This window comes from Phocoena phocoena, chromosome 15 (assembly GCF_963924675.1).
Source record: "Phocoena phocoena chromosome 15, mPhoPho1.1, whole genome shotgun sequence".
NCBI classification, from domain to species: Eukaryota; Metazoa; Chordata; class Mammalia; order Artiodactyla; family Phocoenidae; genus Phocoena; species Phocoena phocoena.
This window is the reverse complement of record NC_089233.1, coordinates 63,228,423-63,248,076: the sequence shown is the minus strand read 5'-3', so window position 1 is coordinate 63,248,076 and position 19,654 is coordinate 63,228,423. Positions and strand designations below refer to the sequence as shown.

Sequence of the window (19,654 nt, the reverse complement as noted above, 5' to 3'; positions counted from 1 at the left end):
TTAACTAAACTCAGGATAGTGGGAGGAGGGTGGAAGGTCTAGGATGTGCTAGGAACTTGACATATTGCAACTTAGAATCTGTATGGTAGGTATCATTCTGCCCACTTTACTGAAGAAGAAACTGAGGTTCGGGGAAGTGAACTGGTTGGAATTTCAGTTTCACCCGGTTCTGACATCAGTGTTACTGGTTGAACGAATGAAAGAAAGAACAGCCTCGATTTAGTTCTCAGACCTATCCCCATCTCCCTTCGCTACCCAGGGCGGGAGGTGGAAGGACCGCATGGGAAAAAAAACTGCGCTCAGCAGGGACCAAAGTTCACTCCGGCCCCGCCCCCGTGCGTTTGCCCCGCCCCTGTGGCTCAGATCCAGCGGGACTCATGAATATGCAAGCCAGGGGACGATATTTAAGGGCGCCGGCGCCACGCGCAGGTCCCTACCCGGCGCCGCCTGCCCCGCTCCAGTCCCCAGCCCGCGGCTCGGTACCCTTCGCTCGTATCCATCACTCCGTGCGGAAACGCCGCCGGCATGTCGGACAAGCTGCCTTACAAAGTCGGTGAGTTCCAGGACGTGCAGTCGGCCGCGTCTGCCCCGCCTCCGCTGGGGGCCTGTTGGGGCGGCTGCCGCGGAGCCGACCCGGGGTGCTCAGAAGGACCCCCTTGAATCGCCGGCACAGCGCGGTCTTGGCCGCGCGAGGCCGTCTGGGGGTTGGAGTTCTCCCGCCGCCGCGAGCGGGTCTTCGGGCGCGGCCGCGGACTATGCGTCCCGGCGTGCCCCGCGAGGCCGGTGCAGCAGCGAGGCCCGCGGAGCAGCGAACTGGCGGCGTGTTCCGCCAGAGCCGCCTGGGGCAGGCGGGCAGCGGCACCTGGCCACGGCCTGGGACCAGTGGCACCTGCCGGGACCTACACTAGGGGGCCTGAATCCTGCCTCCTGGGCCTGGACCGGCTCCTTGGCTACCTTGGTGGTCCCGGGCAAGTGCCCACCCTCTCTGGGCCTCCTACAGGGAAGGCGAGGGCACTGGGGCCCCGAAGGGCACGTGGGGAGAGGTCTGGAGACTGAGCCTGAGGCCGGGCGAGTCCACTTACCAGGGACTTTGGGCTTGTTACCCAACCTCTTGGGGTCACCCACCTGGCCAGAAGGTACAGTCATACAGAGAATCTCGAAGAAATTTTGGAGTGGTTAGAAAAATTCTTCCTGCTGTTCTATGGATTGAAGCTGATACACTGATAGTTAACGTTTATTGGACGTTTACTATGGAATGGGCATTGCCTTCTACGTTTATTATAGATTTATTCATTTTATTCTAATGGGTTTTTAGGGAAGGGACTATTACTTTCTCATCTTATGATGGGTTTACTGAAACCCAGGAAAAAAGGTAACTTGCCCACATTTTTTACAGCTGGGAGGTGGTGGAGCAGGATATGAACCCAGGCTGTGCCCACCTTTTCACCACTGTATATAAGTGAACACATTTGGAATAACCCTAATGACCTTTCAGCAAAAACCAGTTCAGCCTGGCTAGCAATTTTTAAAGTAAATTCAAGACACCATTCAACCTGGAGAAAAGCATCGTTCATGGAGCACTTGCTATGTATCTGGGGATTTACATTTGTTTACAGAATGATCTTTAGAGGTGGACTTTATCTCATGATACAGAGGAAGAAACTGAAGCCCTAACAGGAAGTGACTTGCAAAGACTGTGGAAAATAACAACCTGTCAATAGTAGTTTATCAAGTAGCAGGCCAGAGAAGGTTATTGTCCCTATTGTGTGGATGAAACTGAAGCCCAGAAAGACTAAGTCCAGGTCCAGTGGCAGAACTGGAATGGGGACATGTTACACTGTGGAGAGTTGGATGGGTTAGGGTTGAGGGCTTTGGGTTGTGTAGCAGCAGATAAGGCTGCATTTGGAAGTGGAGAAGCTTGGCTAGGTAGGGTTGGAGGAAGGACGCCTCCATCAGGGAGGGCACAGTGTGCCTGACCTTGCCCATATGGCATCTTCTTTAATCCTCAGAGCTCATAGAAGGTTAGGGATGATTATTCCCACTTTACAGATGAAGAAACTGAGGCTCAGAGAGGGTTTTGCTATTATGCCTCTTAGCTTGTCCTGGGACAGGTGTTACTGCAACCTCTGCAAGTCCTCAGCTCTCCTGGGCACCAAAACCCCCAGAGCTTAGAGTGCCAGACCCTCCTGTGCCCTTGGAGCTGAGGGACCCACGAAAACACCAGGGCTGACACAGCTGTCCTGAGGGCAGTGAAAGAGTTCTTTCTGGCTAGAGGGACAGGTGGTGGCAGAGGGGGTGAAGCTTAGGATAGGACAGGAACCATAGTCCACTACTGCTGTGCGCCTCCCAGAAGCCTCTGGCTCTAGCCCTCCCTGGCCACCAGTCCTGCCTCTGCCATTGACTGGCTGTGGAACCTGGGGCAAACCCTTCTCTGAGCCTTTCCTCATTGGTAAATGCTGGGAGTTGCACTAGGTTCAGATTTGTTTCTTGTTTGCTAACCCTGTCTCGTGCCAGCCCCTTTCGTGGACCTTCTCTCATTCAGTCCTAACAACAGGTGTGGTTGGTAAACATTTGTGGACCCCTTCTCTGTGCCAGGCCCAGCTGGGCACTAGAGGTACAAGGGTGACTCAAGGATGAGGGTGGGACAGACATGCATACGGATAATATAGTAGTATTGTCTCCATTTTATAAGTGAGGAGATCTGCCCAATTCTCTGTCTCCGTGGCCACCACCCCAGTCCTGGTCTCCCTCCTCAGAGGTCTCCCCGGGTCTCTTGCTCCACAGATACACGCAGCAACCAAAGAGGGCTTTTCGGAAGACACGTCTGGTCGTGATACTCCCCTTAAAACTATAGGAATAAAGTCCTGATTCATCATCTTACTCCCTCTACTAGAGTCACCCTGGCACACTCTGTTCCTCCAGCAACAATATACCAAGTTCTTTCCTGTTTCCAGGTTTTTGTTGAGCCCCTGCTGTGTGCCAGGTACTGTATCAGGTGCTCGGGGAGGAGCCTTCCAGGGTAAGAGAGCTGCTTGGTTAAAGCCCTGAGGTGGGAATGAGTTTAGCTCACCCGGAGGTTCACGTGGTTAAGCAACTAGAGAGGGGGAGAAGAGGGTGGTGGAGAGATGCAGGAGAAGGGGAGACAGTCACCTGGGTAGGACCCTAAAGCCATGTGATGAGTTAGGATTTTATTCATGGTTAAGCGGAAGCCATTGGATGTTGGCTTGTTTTTTACTTGAGCAGAAGAATGGAGGTGATATATTTTAAAATTGAAAAGTTTGTTTCTCTGACTTCTGTGGGGAGAATAGTACGTGGGAGCAGGGAGACAGACCAGTGAGGAGGTGGCTTCAGTGATCCAAGGTGATGAGATGCTATTGGATTGCTTGTATTTGGGATGTTGAGCCAACAGTGTGCTGATGGGTTGAAAGGGGGTGCAAGGGAGAAGGAGAAATTAAGAAATCGTAAGTTTCGGGCTGGAGCAGCTGGTCGAATGGTGGTTTCATTTCCTAAAATGGGAAGATCTGGGGAGTGACAAGTTTGGGGGTGAGGGCAAGGAGTCACGAGGGCTCAAACTTGACACATCATCTAGTTGGGCATCCAAATTGAGATGCTGAATAGGCAGTTGGATTATATGAGTCTCAAGTTCAGGGGAGAAGATTGGGCTGGAGATGAATGTGTGGGAGACATTTCCATAGAAAAGGTATTTCAAGCCATAAAATGGGATGAGCTCATCTGGTAGGAGAGAAGAGGGAGATGATGAATCCCTGAGGGCTTCTAAACTTTAGAGTCTGTAACAGGAAGAGGAGCCAGGAAGGTGGTAGGGAAGCCACGGAAAGACAGGCATAGAAGCCAAGCAAAGAAAGGGTTTCAGAAGGAGAGAGTACTTAGTGCTATTCGTGCTGCAGGGAGAAACATGAACATAGGTAGTTGACCATTAGTTATGGGGATTAGGCCTTACAGAGACCTTGAGAAGAGCAGTTTTAGTGGAGTAGTGAAGTCATCAAGGAGGTAAAACAATACGGGATCAGACCCCACAGAGCAGAGACAGCTCTGTCTGTTGTAACAAAGGAGTGCCTGGTCCATAACTACACGTGAGGAGGACTAGTGGATTCCCTGGAGGAAGAGTGGCATTGTTCTGAATTCTTCTGGATGAATTGTGAAGTGAGGTCATCAGTTGATGAGGAAAGGTTAGAAGTTTGGAGTGGGAAAGGTGGTAAATTTACTAAGAAGATGTAATAGGATTGCTGGAGTGTCCCTTGAGATTTGTGGTCTTAATAAATGAAACTCTTGGTGTGGTCATCATTTTCCTCCTGCTGGGCTCAGTGACGTGGGTGCAGTGGAGGGCTGGGTTTAACCAGGGCGGGAGTTTTGCTGAGGAGTTCTCAGAGAACAAGAGGGTGGAAGGGACAGTGGAATCTAAATTGTGGACCATGTTGAGAACATGAAGGGTGCAGTGAGGGACAGTGATAATTGGTAGGATAAACGGATTAAAGGTTCTGACCTGACCCGTTGCAGCTTTATTGGAGTTTGGGCTCTAGACAGAGAGTTTTGGAAAGACGAGACATGGCCAGAGTCGGTTGCTTGAAATCAAGATTTCCAAGGGAGAGTATCATGGGTGATGGCCTGCCAAAGTGGGCAGGGGTGGAGTGGGTGTGTGCTGAGGTACAGTGGGCGTAGTCCCTCCCGGGGGGGGGGGGGGGGTATATTTCATCGGTGAAGTTGTTTAGATGTACAGTAGGAAGCAGAGTGACTTAGTTGGTTTTATTATTTCTTACTAAATTCTCTATAGTCCTTTCCCTCCCACCCACCACCCCTTTTGGGTGATTGGCAGGATCTAAGCTCCCCTAAAGATAAAAATCACGAGGAGTTCCACGCCCCATCCTAGACCTACTGAATTTGATTCCCCAGGGGAGACTTGTAAGCATGCCAGATGACCCTTATCAGGGAAGTTTGCAAACACTGACCTAGGGACTGACCTTGAGAATGGGCTAGTGTGGCAGGGGAGGGAGGGTGGGATTATAAGGGAGAGGAGTAGTATTCATTGTACTGTGCCATTTTATATAAGGGACTTGAGCGTCTGAGAATTTTGGTGTCCACAGGCATTCCCGGAACCAATCCGCTGTAGAGACCAAGGGATGACTAATAACATCGAAGCCAGAGAATGTAGATTAGTGTCAAAGTCACAATGATCATGCTAACTGAACCCCAAAGTCAGCCGTTAATCCACCAGTTACAGGCAGGGCGGGCCTGGGTAGGTCTCTATGTGGAAGAACACACTTCCTGCAGGTAGGTTGGCTGCTGCTTGCTTGCAAAAGAAGGGAGACCTGAACTGCACATGCCCAGTTTACTCCTCCTAAGTTTACTAGACAAGTCACTCCACTTCCCCTGGGGCAGAGAGAGGCCCAGAGTGTTAGTTACACAGATGAGTTCCCTCCATGTGGAGAGAAACATTAGGACTGGAGAAGCATTTTTATATCTTCAAGGAGATCAAGGAGCTGTGCCGAGTCCAAGGTGTTAGATTATATCATTTATGAGTGCTGAAGTCACCAAGAGTGATGACTAGGAATGTGGAGAGCCAGGAGCTAAAATCTTTAGGGAATGAGGACGTTGGTAGGTGGCAGCAGAAAGGGTAGCAGGAGGTATATATAGGCCGATAGCTATTTTTCAAGGGGGCACTTACCTGTGTTGTAATATTTATGGTCCTGTGTGCTTCTTTGATTAAATGTGCTCTCCCACAAGGCTGTAAGTAAGCTGTGGTTACTGGCAGGGACCATGTCTTTCTTTTTGGACTGCCCTGGCTCCATAAATCCCTGTTGCATGAGTGAGACAGTGCAGTGACCAGATTACCCAGTCTAGTGCTTCGAGTCCGCAAGTGGATGAGTGCTGAGTGGCGGTGCTTTGTGGTTCGTGGGATGAGGTGGCTCACGAACTCCCATCCATCCTGCCCCTACAGCTGACATCGGCCTGGCCGCCTGGGGGCGCAAGGCCCTGGACCTCGCAGAGAATGAGATGCCGGGCCTGATGCGCATGCGGGAGATGTACTCGGCCTCCAAACCACTGAAGGGCGCCCGCATTGCCGGCTGCCTGCACATGACCGTGGAGACAGCTGTCCTCATTGAGACCCTCGTTGCCCTGGGTGCTGAGGTGAGGCCCGCAGCAGCAGTTCTTGTGCAGTGGGGAACTCCAGTCTTGTGCCCCTTCAGGCCCAGCAGGGGGTCCAGCTACAGCCTTGTCACGGTGCCCCCTCACCTCCATTTGTCGTGACTGCTCTGCAGATTTTCTCTCCCTGGGAAGACGGTGTCTGACTGCCCTCAGTTCCCATTCTCCTGACTGGGGAGCTCTGATAGGAAAAACTCAAGCCCGGCGTCCTACTGAGTCGTCTAAGGACTGGCTCTCCTAGGCCTTCCTGGGGTCATGTGCCTGCCCTTGGCTAATCATGGCTGCTGGAAGGATGGCGCACTCTGATTGGTTCAGCCTGGGTTATGTGTACCAATGATTGCAGCTCTTCCAACTTCTCTGGGGGCAAGATGTTTCCCAAAGCAGGGGGCAGGGCAGAGCAGCAAAAGTCAGCTACAGAACACACCAGGGTTCAGTCCTTTTACCTCTTCTTTCTTTTCTATACTCACACTGTTGGCAATCTGATTTTATGGCTTTAAATACTGTCTATATGGTGATGACGCCCAGTTATATGTACTAGCTTGGACTTCTCCCTGGAACTCCAGACTTGTACACCCAGTAGCCGAGGTATCACTTCCACTTGGAGATCTGCTTGACCTCTCAGTCTCAACATGTCCAAAGGAACGCATGATTTCCTTCTCTTCTTGGAGGCTTCCCCGTGTAGGCAGATGCAGACTTCAGCCTTACAGGCCCTCTGAGTTCAGAACCTGGGGTCGTCCCTGACTCCTCTTGCTCTCTTACTCCAACAACGAACCCTGCAGCAAATCCTGTCAGCTCAGCCCTCAAAGTACACGCATCATCACCTCCGCTGCTAGAGGTGCATTTCTTGTCTGAACTCTAACAACAGCTTCTGCCCTTGTCTCCTTGCTTCCGTGTGGAGCCTTTTCCCTTCCACACAGCAGAGCCATGTTTTAACGTAAGTTGGGTCTTGTCAGTGCTCTGGCTCCCATCCACTCCCATCCACTGGTTGCCATTTGCAACCCAGCCTGAGGTTGCAGAACTGGCTGGATGTAGATCCCGAGCCTCTCGGCCCTAGCTCCAGGGCGTTTACTTATCCCTGTCCAGTGACCTTGGTCTTCTGAACTGTCTGTGACCAGCCCTGTTTTGCTGGCTCTTTCAGGTGCGGTGGTCCAGCTGCAATATATTCTCCACCCAGGACCATGCAGCAGCTGCCATTGCCAAGGCTGGCATTCCAGGTGAGGCCAGCTTGCTGCCGGGGGATGCAGGAATGCATGAAGTGGCTCTGCTTTTCCCTGACGGCTTCACTGACTTTTACTGCTACAGACTTCCCTGCGGTAGAGGAGAGGAGTCATGGCCACAGAATCCTACCCTAGTGACCCATTGGAAAGAACTGTTTTGTCCAACTGTCATCTAAAATCCTATTGAAGGCACTTACTTGCCCAGTTCACGTCATGTGATCAGGAAGGGTGGGATCTAATGATTGGGGGCCACGTGATGTTGAAGAGGGGAAATCCTTTAAAGGAATGATGTGGGTCTATTTCCGAAAGAATCAGGGAGGGATACTGGGCATAAAAAAGTCCCAGAGGTCCATTGCATAGTATCTGATGGTCTAGGGTGCTAGGGAAATACCAGGACCAAAGAGGAAAGACTTTCTCACAAGCTGCTGGGGAAATAGACACAAGTCTGCCTGGGCTTGAGGAGGGCAGTGGTTAGCTCTGATGATGGTGAAATAGGACATTCACAGTTCCTTCTAACCAGCCACAGGTGGAGAGTAAAGAGTGGGGGAGGACCTCTCCAGAGACTGACCAAGGCTGGATCGGCCTGTCTCCAACTCCTCAGCCTAGTTTGGGCTCCATGGCCCTTTTCTGGGAAAGGTTTTGTTTTTAATACCATTGTCTGCCCCAGTTTGGGGGAGGGGAAGCTGGCCCTGCTTTGGCAGGTATCCTTTGCTCACAGGAGGTTCATGGGAGCCCCACACCTGTGTCGCAGTTGTCTCATATGATGGGAGGAGCCTGGGCTGGCAGTCAGGAGCCCTGGCTTCTTTTTTTTTGGCTGCGCCATGCGGCTTGCGAGATCTTAATTCCCTGACCCTAGGGGCCCAGGGATCAAACCTGGGCCCCTAGCAGTGGAAGTGCAGAGTCCTAACCACTGGTCTGCCCTCGAATTCCCAGGAGCCCTGGGTTCTGATGCCTGCTTAGGAATGCCATGCTGAGTGATCTGGGCACATCTTAGCCCCTCTCTGGGCATCTGTAAGTGATGATGATGGTAATGGCTGCCTCACAGGGTTTCTGTGAGGAAAAATGAGATGGGGCATGAAGCAGTTAGAGTAATGTCTGGCACAGAGAAAGTGCTCCATACATGGTAGCTGCTGTTAGTAGTTTTTGGCCAGACTTTGCCTAGGATAACCTACCACAGAGGCTGCTGGCCCATCAAGTCCTTTCAGTGCATAATGAATCTTGGATCTTGTCTCGCCTGGGTCCACCTGAGTGTGGCTTCCTGCCCCTGTGCACCTCCATCCTAGCAGTAGGCATTGTGGGTAGGAGCCCTGGTCACTGGGTTGGGGGCCCAGACAGAAGAGGTAGGAAAGGAAATAATTATTTCCAGATACCTATATATGGGGGGTGGGTGTCTGTACTTGGCCTCTGTCTCATAATCCATACTATTATAGATGAGGAAACTGAGGCTCAGAGAGGTGAAGTGATTTTCCCAAAGTCACACAGCTGGTGAGTGCAGAACCAGGATTTGCACTCAGATTTCTCTGGCTCCAAGCTGTGTTCTTACCATTGCTGAGTCCTCAGAGGTGCTAGAGGTGGCAGGGGATGGGAGTTAGGAAGGAGATAGTATTGGCTCTATCCAAGTGGGTCCCTGGAGCAAGTGCCAGTGGGGAGGGCCAGGCCCTGATGTGCCACTCACTCTCCAGTGTACGCCTGGAAGGGTGAAACGGACGAGGAGTATCTGTGGTGCATTGAGCAGACGCTGTACTTCAGGGACGGGCCCCTCAACATGATTCTGGACGATGGTGGTGACCTCACCAACCTCATCCACACCAAGTACCCACAGCTCCTGTCAGGTGAGTAGGATGGGTGGGTGGGCTGGGTGCTAGTGGTTTAAACAGGGCCTGCTTGCCCGCATGAAATCAGCAGGCCTGGCAGGACTCCCAGTGCTTCGAGCAGCAGATACTGTGGAAGATGGGAGAAGAGCAGGCTCCTGTAGGCGTGCTGGAGCCTGGCTTCAGGGCTAGGTGGCTAGGGGAGGCCTGGCTGGCCCAAGGGCATGCCAAGGCCAGGGCTGAGAATAGCTGGGAAGGCGTCAGCTTTGTTAAAAGCAGGTGGAGAGGAAAGTGGGGTAGTGTAGTGAGTGCAAAGGCCCTGAGGCAGGAATGGATAGACCATTCATGAAACAGAAAGTTAGCCAGCATGGCAGCTTCCTTCACTGGGGAGAATTGCAGGTTGTGGCTGGAGCTTTAGTGAAGACCAGATGTGTAAAGACTTAATAGAATAGACTGAGAAAAGAGTTTGGCTTGATCCTGAGAGTAAAGGGAAGTAATTGGATGGTACTGAAAAGACTTCCCTGCAAATGTACATGTTAAAAATGGCTGCTGTGGGCTTCCCTGGTGGCGCAGTGGTTGCGAGTCCACCTGCCGATGCAGGGGACACGGGTTCGTGCCCCGGTCCAGGAGGATCCCACATGCCACGGAGCGGCTGCGCCCGTGAGCCATGGCCGCTGAGCCTGCGCGTCCGGAGCCAGTGCTCCGCAACGGGAGAGGCCACAACAGTGAGAGGCCTGCGTACAGCAAAAAAAAATGGCTGCTGTGTAGAGGATGAGTTGTGGCTGGGACGGGCAAGTGACAATGGTGGCAGGGACTAGGGCAGTGACAGTGCAAGTGGAGAGTTCGGGAGTTGTTGAGAGGTAGAATCATTAGGCCTGGTGATGGTAGTGGCTCCTCCCTCATGCTGGCCTAGGTGATTAGGTGGGCTATGGTGTCCGTTACAGAGATAGGAACCCAGAGGGAGGAGCGGCTTTAGGAGGCAAAGGTAAGGAATTTGGGTGAGTTCAGTTGTGGGCTCTCTGAGGCTCTTGGAGTTTCATCTCAGAGGCCACCCTGTCCCTTGGGCCACTCCTTCCTGGCCTGAAATTCATCCCCTCCTCTCTTGTTCAGGCATCCGAGGCATCTCCGAAGAGACCACAACGGGGGTCCACAACCTGTACAAGATGATGGCCAGCGGGATCCTGAAGGTGCCTGCCATCAATGTCAACGACTCTGTCACCAAGGTGAGCCTGTGGGGCAGTGATGGCTCCAGCTGTTGGTTCCCAGAGCAGCTCAGGAGTAGGCCCTGCAGAAAGTCCCCTGGGAAGGCTGCAGGCTAGGGACTTAGCCCTCATTTGAGGGGGGAAAGGAGTTGTAGACTTAGGGTCATGAGGCAAAGCATTAAAGGCATTAAAGAGGCAAAGAACTGTGCAGTGAGCCTCAGAGCTGGGCATCAAGAAGTTTAACGTGAAGCAGATTCTTTGACCGGACAATCTCTCATCGTTGATCCGCAGGAAGCCTTCTGGACTGGCAGAGAAAGGCCAGGGAGAAAGTCGTGGGACTGAGCCGGGCGAGGGGCACACGAGCACATTAGCTGGTGGGGAGAAGTCCCAGGAGGTGATCAGCCCAAGGCCCACCAGGCTGAGATGTTGAGAGAGGGTCTAAGGCCCCAGGGCCTCGCCTGCCCCCATAGCCGCCTTGCCCCCTCTCCTTTCAGAGCAAGTTTGACAACCTCTATGGCTGCCGGGAGTCCCTCATAGATGGCATCAAGCGGGCCACGGACGTGATGATTGCGGGCAAGGTGGCGGTGGTAGCGGGCTATGGCGACGTGGGCAAGGGCTGTGCCCAGGCCCTCAGGGGCTTCGGGGCCCGTGTCATCATCACGGAGATCGACCCCATCAATGCGCTTCAGGCTGCCATGGAGGGTATGATAGGGTGAAGGTTGGTTGTCAGCCACTGGGGCCAGAGCGGGGGCAAGGCCACCCTGGATGACGCACAGACACTGTCTCTACACAGGCTATGAGGTGACCATCATGGATGAGGCCTGTCAGGAGGGCAATATCTTTGTCACCACCACGGGCTGTATCGACATCATCCTCGGCCGGTAGGCACCAGGCGGGGGGTCCCAGGGAGTGAAGGAAGGGGCAGGCTTGCGGCTGCTTTTGGTCCCTGACAGTCTGTCACAGGCTGGGGCTCCTCCACAGGCACTTTGAACAGATGAAAGATGACGCCATTGTGTGTAACATCGGACACTTTGACGTGGAGATTGACGTCAAGTGGCTGAACGAGAACGCTGTGGAGAAGGTGAACATCAAGCCCCAGGTGAGAAGCCCCAGCCCTGCCAGCAGGCTTGGTGGACGGAGCACCGAGGGGGGCGTGCCTGTGGGCTGGCCGTCCAGGAAGTCAGATGATGAGGCTCTGGCAACCTGGGCAGTGGGATGGGCGGAAGAGGGACTGGTTTCAGGGCTGCTTAAACTGGAATCTTGGAGTGAGGCCAAGGCATCCCCATTTTTAAAGGTCCCAAGATGGTTGTGATGTCCAGCCAAGGCTGAGTACCACCGCATTCAGCTTGTTACTGGGCGTGGTGATCGAGAACGTGGCGTCTGTCCTCAGACTGTCCAGCCTCATGTTGCAGCCACTTTGTAACGTGTGGCTCTGGACAAAGAACTTAACCCTTTAGACTTCAGTTTCTTTATCTGTGGAATGGGGATGATAGCAGTGCTTGATTTACAGGGTTGTTAGTAGGATTAAATGTGATAATAACGTTAGCTAATACGTAGTACTTAAACTAAGTGCCTCGTACATGTCAGCTCTTTAAATTCTCACAGCAGACCTATGAGGTCTGCCGCTCAGGGTTGCATAACAAATACTGGCTCTTATTAATTGTGTGTGCCAGGCCCTGTGCTGGAGGTTGTTCTGGGGCAGTCCAGGCCCTTTGTGGGCCCTGCTGGAGGTCGGGAGGCCTGCTGGACAGGAGGGTAGGATGAGGATGGGGTGGACACCGGGAGCTGTGCCCACCAGCCCTTACCGCTGTGCTGCCCACTTGTAGGTGGACCGCTACTTGTTGAAGAATGGGCGCCGCATCATCATTCTGGCCGAGGGCCGGCTGGTCAACCTGGGCTGCGCCATGGGCCACCCCAGCTTCGTGATGAGCAACTCCTTCACCAACCAGGTTCTGGCGCAGATTGAGCTGTGGACCCACCCGGACAAGTATCCCGTCGGGGTCCACTTCCTGCCCAAGAAGGTGGGTTCCTACCTCCACCCCTGGCCAAGGGTCATGTGTCCAGCCCTGGGCTCTCCAGGCAGGCCTTGCCAGAGTTCATACAGTACTCGCCTCTCTGCTCTCTTGAAGATCTTCATAGGGTCCTCCGCAGGGCAGAAATCATTCTCTCCATTTAACAGAGGAGGAAATTGGGGCCCAAATCAGGGAATAACTCCCAGAGTGGCAGGGCTGGGTGGTGAGAGGAGCATGGGCTTTGGAGTGAGACACACCCAGGTTTGAATCTCACCCTTACCACTTAGAGGCTGTGTAACTGTGCCTCCATTTCCTTATCTGTAAAACGAAGGTGATAGTACCTCCTTAAGGATTGTGAGGATTTCCTTAGATCACAGGTCACAAACCCACATGCCCACAGGGATTGGGCAGGTAAATGGGCTGGGTGGGAACTGACCAAAGAGCACGTGCCCCAGTTGAAGAGGTTGGCTGCCTGTCAGCAACCTGGACCCACTGGACCAGGGCTCCTGACGTTTCAAAGGAAGCTAGATATGAGTATATTTATGTGAAATATTCAGCTTTTAAATATAACCAGGTTGTTTAACTTGGACGTGTTTGTAAGCCGAATGCAGCCTACGGGCTGCGTGATTGTGGCCTTGGAATGGGATGATGCCACTAACACACTGAGCATGGCACCTGACGTGTTGTGAGTGTGTGGTCAGATTAACCATGACAATGAGGTCGTCTGACGTCAAATCCAGTGCTTGTCCTAACACCCCCTGCCTCCGCCCTCTCCCACAGATCAGAACACTATGTTTTAGTCCTGGCTTTTTTTTTTTGCCAGTGTCATGGGTGAACTTGGCTTTGCTACTTTGCCTGACTGGGCCTCAGTTTCCCTCTCAGCTAAATGGTAAGAGTAGCTCTTGCTTCCAGCCCTTGGCTGCTGGAGAGGCTGCGGTGGAGTCTTCATACCACTCCCCCCACCCTTTGAAAAGCTGGTCTGCCAACTGATGAGAAGCAGGAAGAGGCTGGGTTGTCTGCCCCCCGAGCCAGCCAACTCCTTTCCCCCTAGTCTTTCTCAGGCACTGTCTTGCCTGACCAGGTGTTTTACCTGTAAGGGCCTCAAGGGGCCGTCCTGTCCTGGGCAGCCTGCCAGGTCCCCATGCTGGTTGTGCGGTTAAAAAAGTCTCATTCGACCCCTCATCTGATCTCAGTTGGAGGAAATACGACTGTGAATATAGTGAGAGATTGGGCAGGCCTTTAAAATGAGGCTGGGGTTGGAAGTGAGAAGGCAAAGAGCTCACCTCCTACCCCAGCACCTGGCCCCATCCCGTCTTCTTCCTTCATCACTGCCAAGATACGGGTTGGGGACAGGCTTCACATCTCACACGCGAGATGTGGGAGAGGGATTATGTACCTTGGTTAACAATGACAGAGAGAGCAGCCACCATTTCTTAAGGTACTTGTACCAAGCGCTCTTGAATATCACTGATCTCTGTACCAGCTCTGAGAGACCCAGCCTACAGAAGAAGAAACTAAGCTTCAGAGGGTGACTTGCCTCCACAGCTGCAAAGTATTGGGCCAAGAGTACGTCCCACCCCTGCCTGTCCAAGTTGTTAACCGTTATGTCCTCCTGGGTACGGGGAGCAGGGAGAAGGAAGGGTGTTCTCGGCTAGGCCAGGCCCAGAGAAGGGAGAATTCATTGTGTCCTCTGGGCACTGGAGACCTTCATTCTGCCTCCAGAGCTGACGTGGACTTAGGACTTAGGGCTGGGCTCTGCTCCTGCCTTTGCCTGCCTCTCCCCAGTTTCTTCATTTGTTAAATAGAAGAATAAACCCTGGCCTCCTTCTTAAGGGTGTTTGTGAGCCTCTAATGAGACCGTGAGTGTGAAACCACTTGGGAATGTAAAGCTGTCTGGGCTGGGCTGTGGTTAAAGGCTATTGTGCCATTATGGGATGGGACTTGGGGGTAGAAAGAGGCCCCACCCGGAGCTGGATGCTGAGAAAGTGAGAGCCCCGCTTAGGGTTGATCCTTCTCTAAGTACAGCCACTTGCCCTTCTTCTCAGGCCCACTTTATGCATTTCAGCACTGGTCAGACTTAGAAATAGGCCTTATCCAACCCCAGCCTCTGTCCTCCTTGGTTTCTGTTCTGTCTCTTCAAAGCTGCCTTGGAGACGATAACTTGAGACAAGTTATGGGACTTTGGAGCCAGGTGGACCCTGGATTCAAATCCTAGCTCTGTCATTAACTAGCTTTGTGACCTTGGGCAAGTCATTCCACCTTTCTGAGCCTTGATTTCCACGTTTGTGAAAGGAGATGGCAATTTTTTTATTAGTCAGGATCCTTTCGGTGGCGAGTGGTAGATAGAAACCCTGTTCAAGCTGGTGTATTAGTTATCTGTTACCGTATAGCAGTTTAAATACAAAATTTACTGGCTTAAAACAATAAACATTTGTTATTTCAGTTTCTGTGGGTTGAGAGTTTGAGAGCAGCTTAATTCATGAGGTTGTAGTTGAGATGTCAGCCGGGGCTGCAGTCATCTGAAGGCTTGACTGGAGCTGGAAGATCCGCTTCACATCACTGTTGGCAGGTGGTTCCTTGCCACTTGAGTATCTCCATAGGGCTGCTTAAGTTTCCTCATGAGATGGCAGCTGGCCTCCCCCAGATTCAGGGGGAGAGCAAAGGAGGAAGCTGAAGTGCCTTTTAGGATCCAGTCTCCAAGTCACACACCATCACTTCTGCTTTATTCTATTCGTTAGAATTGAGTCACTCAAGGGGTGAGGAATTAGGCTCCACCTCTTGAAGGAAGGAGTTTTATGAATTTATAGACAAAGATTTTAAGGACGTATTTTGGAAGGCAGCTATGCTCACTACTGTACCACCAGTGCTAAGGATGTATTTTGAAACAAACACAACCAGTGTAATCTAAAAAGGAACCCTATTGGTTCTGTAATGGAGGAGTCTAAGATTCAGACACTGGATCCAGGGATCAGTGGCATCAGAGCTCTTTCTCTGTCTCTTGGCTCTTTTTTCCCCCTACATTCACTTCACTTGTCAAATAGACTTGCCCCTGGTGAGCAGAGACTGATAGCCTCCCTGTTTAGGAATCCTGAAAGCCCCTGTCATGAAAAGATGTCCTGTCCATAGATAAATTCCAGAGAAGCATTTTGGTTAGCTGCTTAGGTTGGTGGAGGGTAAGGAAGGAGATGTAATTGACTGTCCCATTAGGGCTGCTTGGAGGGGAGGATGTAGCTTGGTCTCCCCTTGAGGAAGGGGAGCTGAGTAGCCAAAAGCCACACCGGAGGCTGGCTGTGAGGATAGAATGAAGTAATATGCTTAACACTCGGCAGACGTCACAACAGAACAGTCCCTGCCTCTTCTGGCAGCTAGATGCAGCTAAGGGATCCCAGAGCATGGCACTGATTCCAGCTTTTTCTGTGTTTCTCCCCAGCTGGATGAAGCAGTCGCTGAAGCCCACCTGGGCAAGCTGAATGTGAAGCTGACCAAGCTGACTGAGAAGCAGGCCCAGTACTTGGGCATGTCCTGCGATGGCCCCTTCAAACCTGATCACTACCGCTATTGAGAACCAGGCCTGCCCTTTGCCTTCCAGCTGCTGTCCTTGCCTGGGTCCCACCTCTCCTCCCCAAGAGCAAATGGCACCACCTTTGAGATTGGTTTGATAATGTTCCCCATCAACTCCCTGGGGCTAGCCACTCAGTCTTTGGCCTCTGCTGCATCCCTCATACTGTTCCAAGTGTGGCAGGGAGAATTGAGAAGTCCCTTCTCAAGCCCTGGTCATGATAGAGGTACACGGGAGTTACCCACAGGGAGCCATGAGCTCAGGGGTTCTGGAACTGCTCACTTAGTCAGTCCTTCCTTAGGCTGGAAGTTGGCAGTGGTGTTCACAAAGCCCATGCACTTTACCATCCAGGCCCTCACTTGGCCTATGGACTTTTTATACCCATGTTCTTGGTTTACAGGTTCATTGGTTCCTCAGCCCATGACAGATGAGAAGGAGCTATGTCAAAGGGTGTGGAGGAACTGTTGGAGTTTGAATGCTCCTGAGAGCCCGGCTTAGTGCTTGGCATTCTCTTAAACCTCAGAACGATGAGGTTGGTACTTTTAGTCCCTATTTTACAGGGGTTGGAATATATTGTTAAGGGATAGCCAAGAAAGGATGAGAGAAGTGACAGCCAGAGGTTGAGAGGGGCCAGAGAAACGTAAAAATGCATTGTAACTTGATGTTCTCATCACAACTCTGGGTCAAAAAGAGATTAATTTGGTTTATAATGTTAAAAGAGAGCAAGAAGGTGGGTTAATAAAAATTTTGGTGCCTAAAAGAATTTTGAGCCTTTATTTTATAGATAATCCACTGCCAACAATGTAGGGTGTAAGCCAAGGGGTAATAGTCTGATGTGCTGTAATAGTCTGCTGTGTTGCAGTGTGGGGTGACGGGCTGCAGGCACACCCTTGGGCTTGGAAGACTGGGTAAAATGAAGAGAGAACTCTTGTGTCTTCAGGTGTGTCTTTCGTAAACAGCCTGTTTTTTACCCAACCTAAGAGTCATTTAATAGATGAGATTAACCTATTTATATTTATTGTAATCTCTGTTTGTATTTATTTCCTCTACCTTATTTTTTTCTGTTCCAATTTATAATTTTGTTTTCTCCCCATTTCCACTTTGGCTTGATCCATTGCTCCTGGGGGGACTGTTGTTTATTGAGCACCTCCTGAGTGCTAGGTGCTTTGTAGTTTCATTATTCTCGCAACAAGCTTAGTAATACTATTATCCTAATCTTATGGATGAGAATGGAGACTTATAGAAGTTAAGCGTCTTTCCTAAAGTCCACAGTTACAACTGGCCATCATGATTCAAATCACAGGAAGGTGGGTGGGAAATGGGGTGCTCTATTTGCCTAAATTGTCATTTACTGAACCCCTGTTCTGGTCTTGGAAGTCAGAGAAAAACAAGAACCTGCCTGGGAAGGGTAACTAGGGACTATTCTAAGGGTCATCCACTCATGGAAGGCCTGATGGGGTTGCTGGGATGTTTGAGACCTAACCCCAGCCTGCTAGGAATCTCAAGCTAGACGGAGAAGGCAGGCATACAAACAGATCTGCCATCTCTTGGCACTTCCTTTTCTCTGCTCAGCTTTAGAGTTCAGTGCCTGGCAGCACTGAAAGGCAGGAGGGAAAAGGTGGTGCTTGAATTGGGTTTTGTTGTTTTGTTTTTTAATATTTTATTTATTTTCTTTTTATGTTTTTGGCTGCGTCCGGTCTTACTTGCAGCATTTGGGATCTTTCATTGCAGCACGTGGGCTTCTCTCCAGTTGCATCACTCGGGCTTCTCTCCAGTTGTAGTACGCAGGTTTTCTCTATCTAGCTGTGGCGTATCCAGAGCGCATGGGCTCTGTGGTTTGCAGCATGCGGGCTCTCTAGTTGAGGCACACAAGCTCAGTAGTTGTGGCACGTGGGCTTAGTTGCCCCATGGCATGTGGGATCTTAGTTTCCCGATCAGGGATTGAACCTGCATCCCCTGCATTGGAAGGCGGATTCTTTACCACTGGACCACAAGGGAAGTCCCTTGAAATGGATTTTGAAAGAACTAAAGATTTTTAATAGGAATTGAAGGCAAGAGCATTTTGGGCAGCAGAACAACTTAAGCAGGAGTGAGTTAGGGGGCAGGGAGCTTAATATAGGGGGAGCTATGAGGTAGAGGGCTAGAAAGGTGGCCTGGGAGACGGGAAAGCAAGCCCTTGAACACTAGGATGAGACCTTAGTTTTAATCCTTGAGCTGCACAGATCCCGGAAACAACCCTACTTGACTGAACATTCATACTTGTGGCTTGTTTTTGTATTCTCAGCCTCTGGCTATTACCTGGTATTAATTAGCGGAGAGATTCAGAGAGGCCAAATGGCCTGACCTAAGATCACACGGTAAGTGGTGCTGCCTGGACCCCCACCTCAGGTTGGTCTGAGTCCTGGGCCAGGCACTTGTGTGAGACAAATGGCGAGTGTTTTAAGTGAAGGTTGCTCTACTCGAGGCATGACGTTTTGACAGAAGGTAGTGGGTTGCCGATGGGGCTCTCTTTAGTATTTCTTCCTCCAGAGCTGAGTGAGAGTTGAGTCCACAGGAGAACATGAGGAGATGGAGATTGAGGCCAACCCTGCCTCTCAGATCAGCTTTCCCAACCGTGAGTCCACAGCATCACGCTTGGCATGCCCTTGGCTGTATCTGGCATTGAAACTCCACTTCTACTGTTTGAGTGCAGGTGCGTCTGAGTGATAGAAAGAAGGGCTTGTTTAGTCTAACTTTCAAAAGTATATGGTGTCAAGCAAAACCCTTGTCGATGGCCTGCGGTCTGATGGGCATGAAGGGCTGAAAAGAGGATCAATAGACCCTCCCCATGCTTTCTCGGGCTTGGATGCTCATCAATGTGTCCTGCCCAGTTAATTCTCAGCCTTTTTTTCTCCATGCATATAGTTGACGTTGCATTAGGTTACATGAATGTATGCTATGACTCTGCTGTAAATAATTTTAAAACTTTGGCACTTCAACTATTATTACCAACAGACGACACAGGAACCACCTCTCAACCAATCATGACACCAATGGTCAAAACAGACCGAGATCCACTGCTGCCCACTGCCATTTCTTTTACAGCTAATTGTGTACCAGCCATTGCTCTAAGTAAGCACTTACTTATTCCTCCTGATAACCTTGTAGAGACTTGAATTCCCATTTTACAGTTCAGAAAACAGGCTTTGAGAGAGTGAGCTGGCTTTTGTACCCAGTAGGACTCTGAGACTAGAATCCCAGCTCTTCTCAGTAGAAAAGGGGGAGGCTGCTGTTCATCTGAGCCAGAGAGGTTAAACGCCTTATCCTTCATGGCAGCCATGCTCCCTTCCCTCAAATCTGTCTGCTCCCAGACTCAAGAAATACCTTTCCAGGTGTCCCCTCTGTGAGATCCAATGTAGTCCCCCACATCCAGTCCCCTAGGGGTTCTGGTTTCTGTTATCCTGGCCTTTTCCGTTCCTCTTTGGAGGTGTCCTGCCAGTTCTCAGAACCTTTCATTTAAAAAAAAAAAAACACCCTCTCCTTTCACATCTGGTCTCAGCCTTACCTCTGATCTCAGATCTGCTAATCTGTCACATGTTGGACACTGACCAGGTATCCACAATGAAAACTGATGTGTCTACGGTTCCCCCCAACGCCACTCCTGATGCCTGGGCATCATGGGGAAAGAAGGAATTGGCCAAGGGTCCTATAGTAT

General features: G+C 51.2%; 1 protein-coding gene across 1 annotated transcript; it reads left to right on the top strand.

Annotated features, from left to right (window-relative positions):
* Nucleotides 1-409: 409 nt before the first annotated feature.
* Nucleotides 410-16,720, top strand: AHCY (adenosylhomocysteinase). Its single transcript, XM_065891889.1, has 10 exons — nt 410-553; nt 5,954-6,144; nt 7,298-7,373; nt 9,059-9,208; nt 10,298-10,410; nt 10,884-11,091; nt 11,183-11,270; nt 11,371-11,488; nt 12,216-12,410; nt 15,832-16,720. The coding sequence occupies exons 1-10, from the start codon at nt 526-528 to the stop codon at nt 15,961-15,963; spliced, it is 1,299 nt and encodes a 432-aa protein (XP_065747961.1). The 5' UTR covers nt 410-525; the 3' UTR covers nt 15,964-16,720.
* The last annotated feature ends 2,934 nt before the right edge of the window (nt 16,721-19,654 follow it).

Bases quoted from the DNA above. Each gene is read 5' to 3' on its own strand.
- AHCY (XM_065891889.1), top strand. From the start codon at position 526: ATGTCGGACAAGCTGCCTTACAAAGTCG. The intron at 10,411-10,883 runs GTGAGCCTGTGG...CTCTCCTTTCAG, and splicing joins TCAACGACTCTGTCACCAAG to AGCAAGTTTGACAACCTCTA. The intron at 12,411-15,831 runs GTGGGTTCCTAC...GTTTCTCCCCAG, and splicing joins TCCACTTCCTGCCCAAGAAG to CTGGATGAAGCAGTCGCTGA.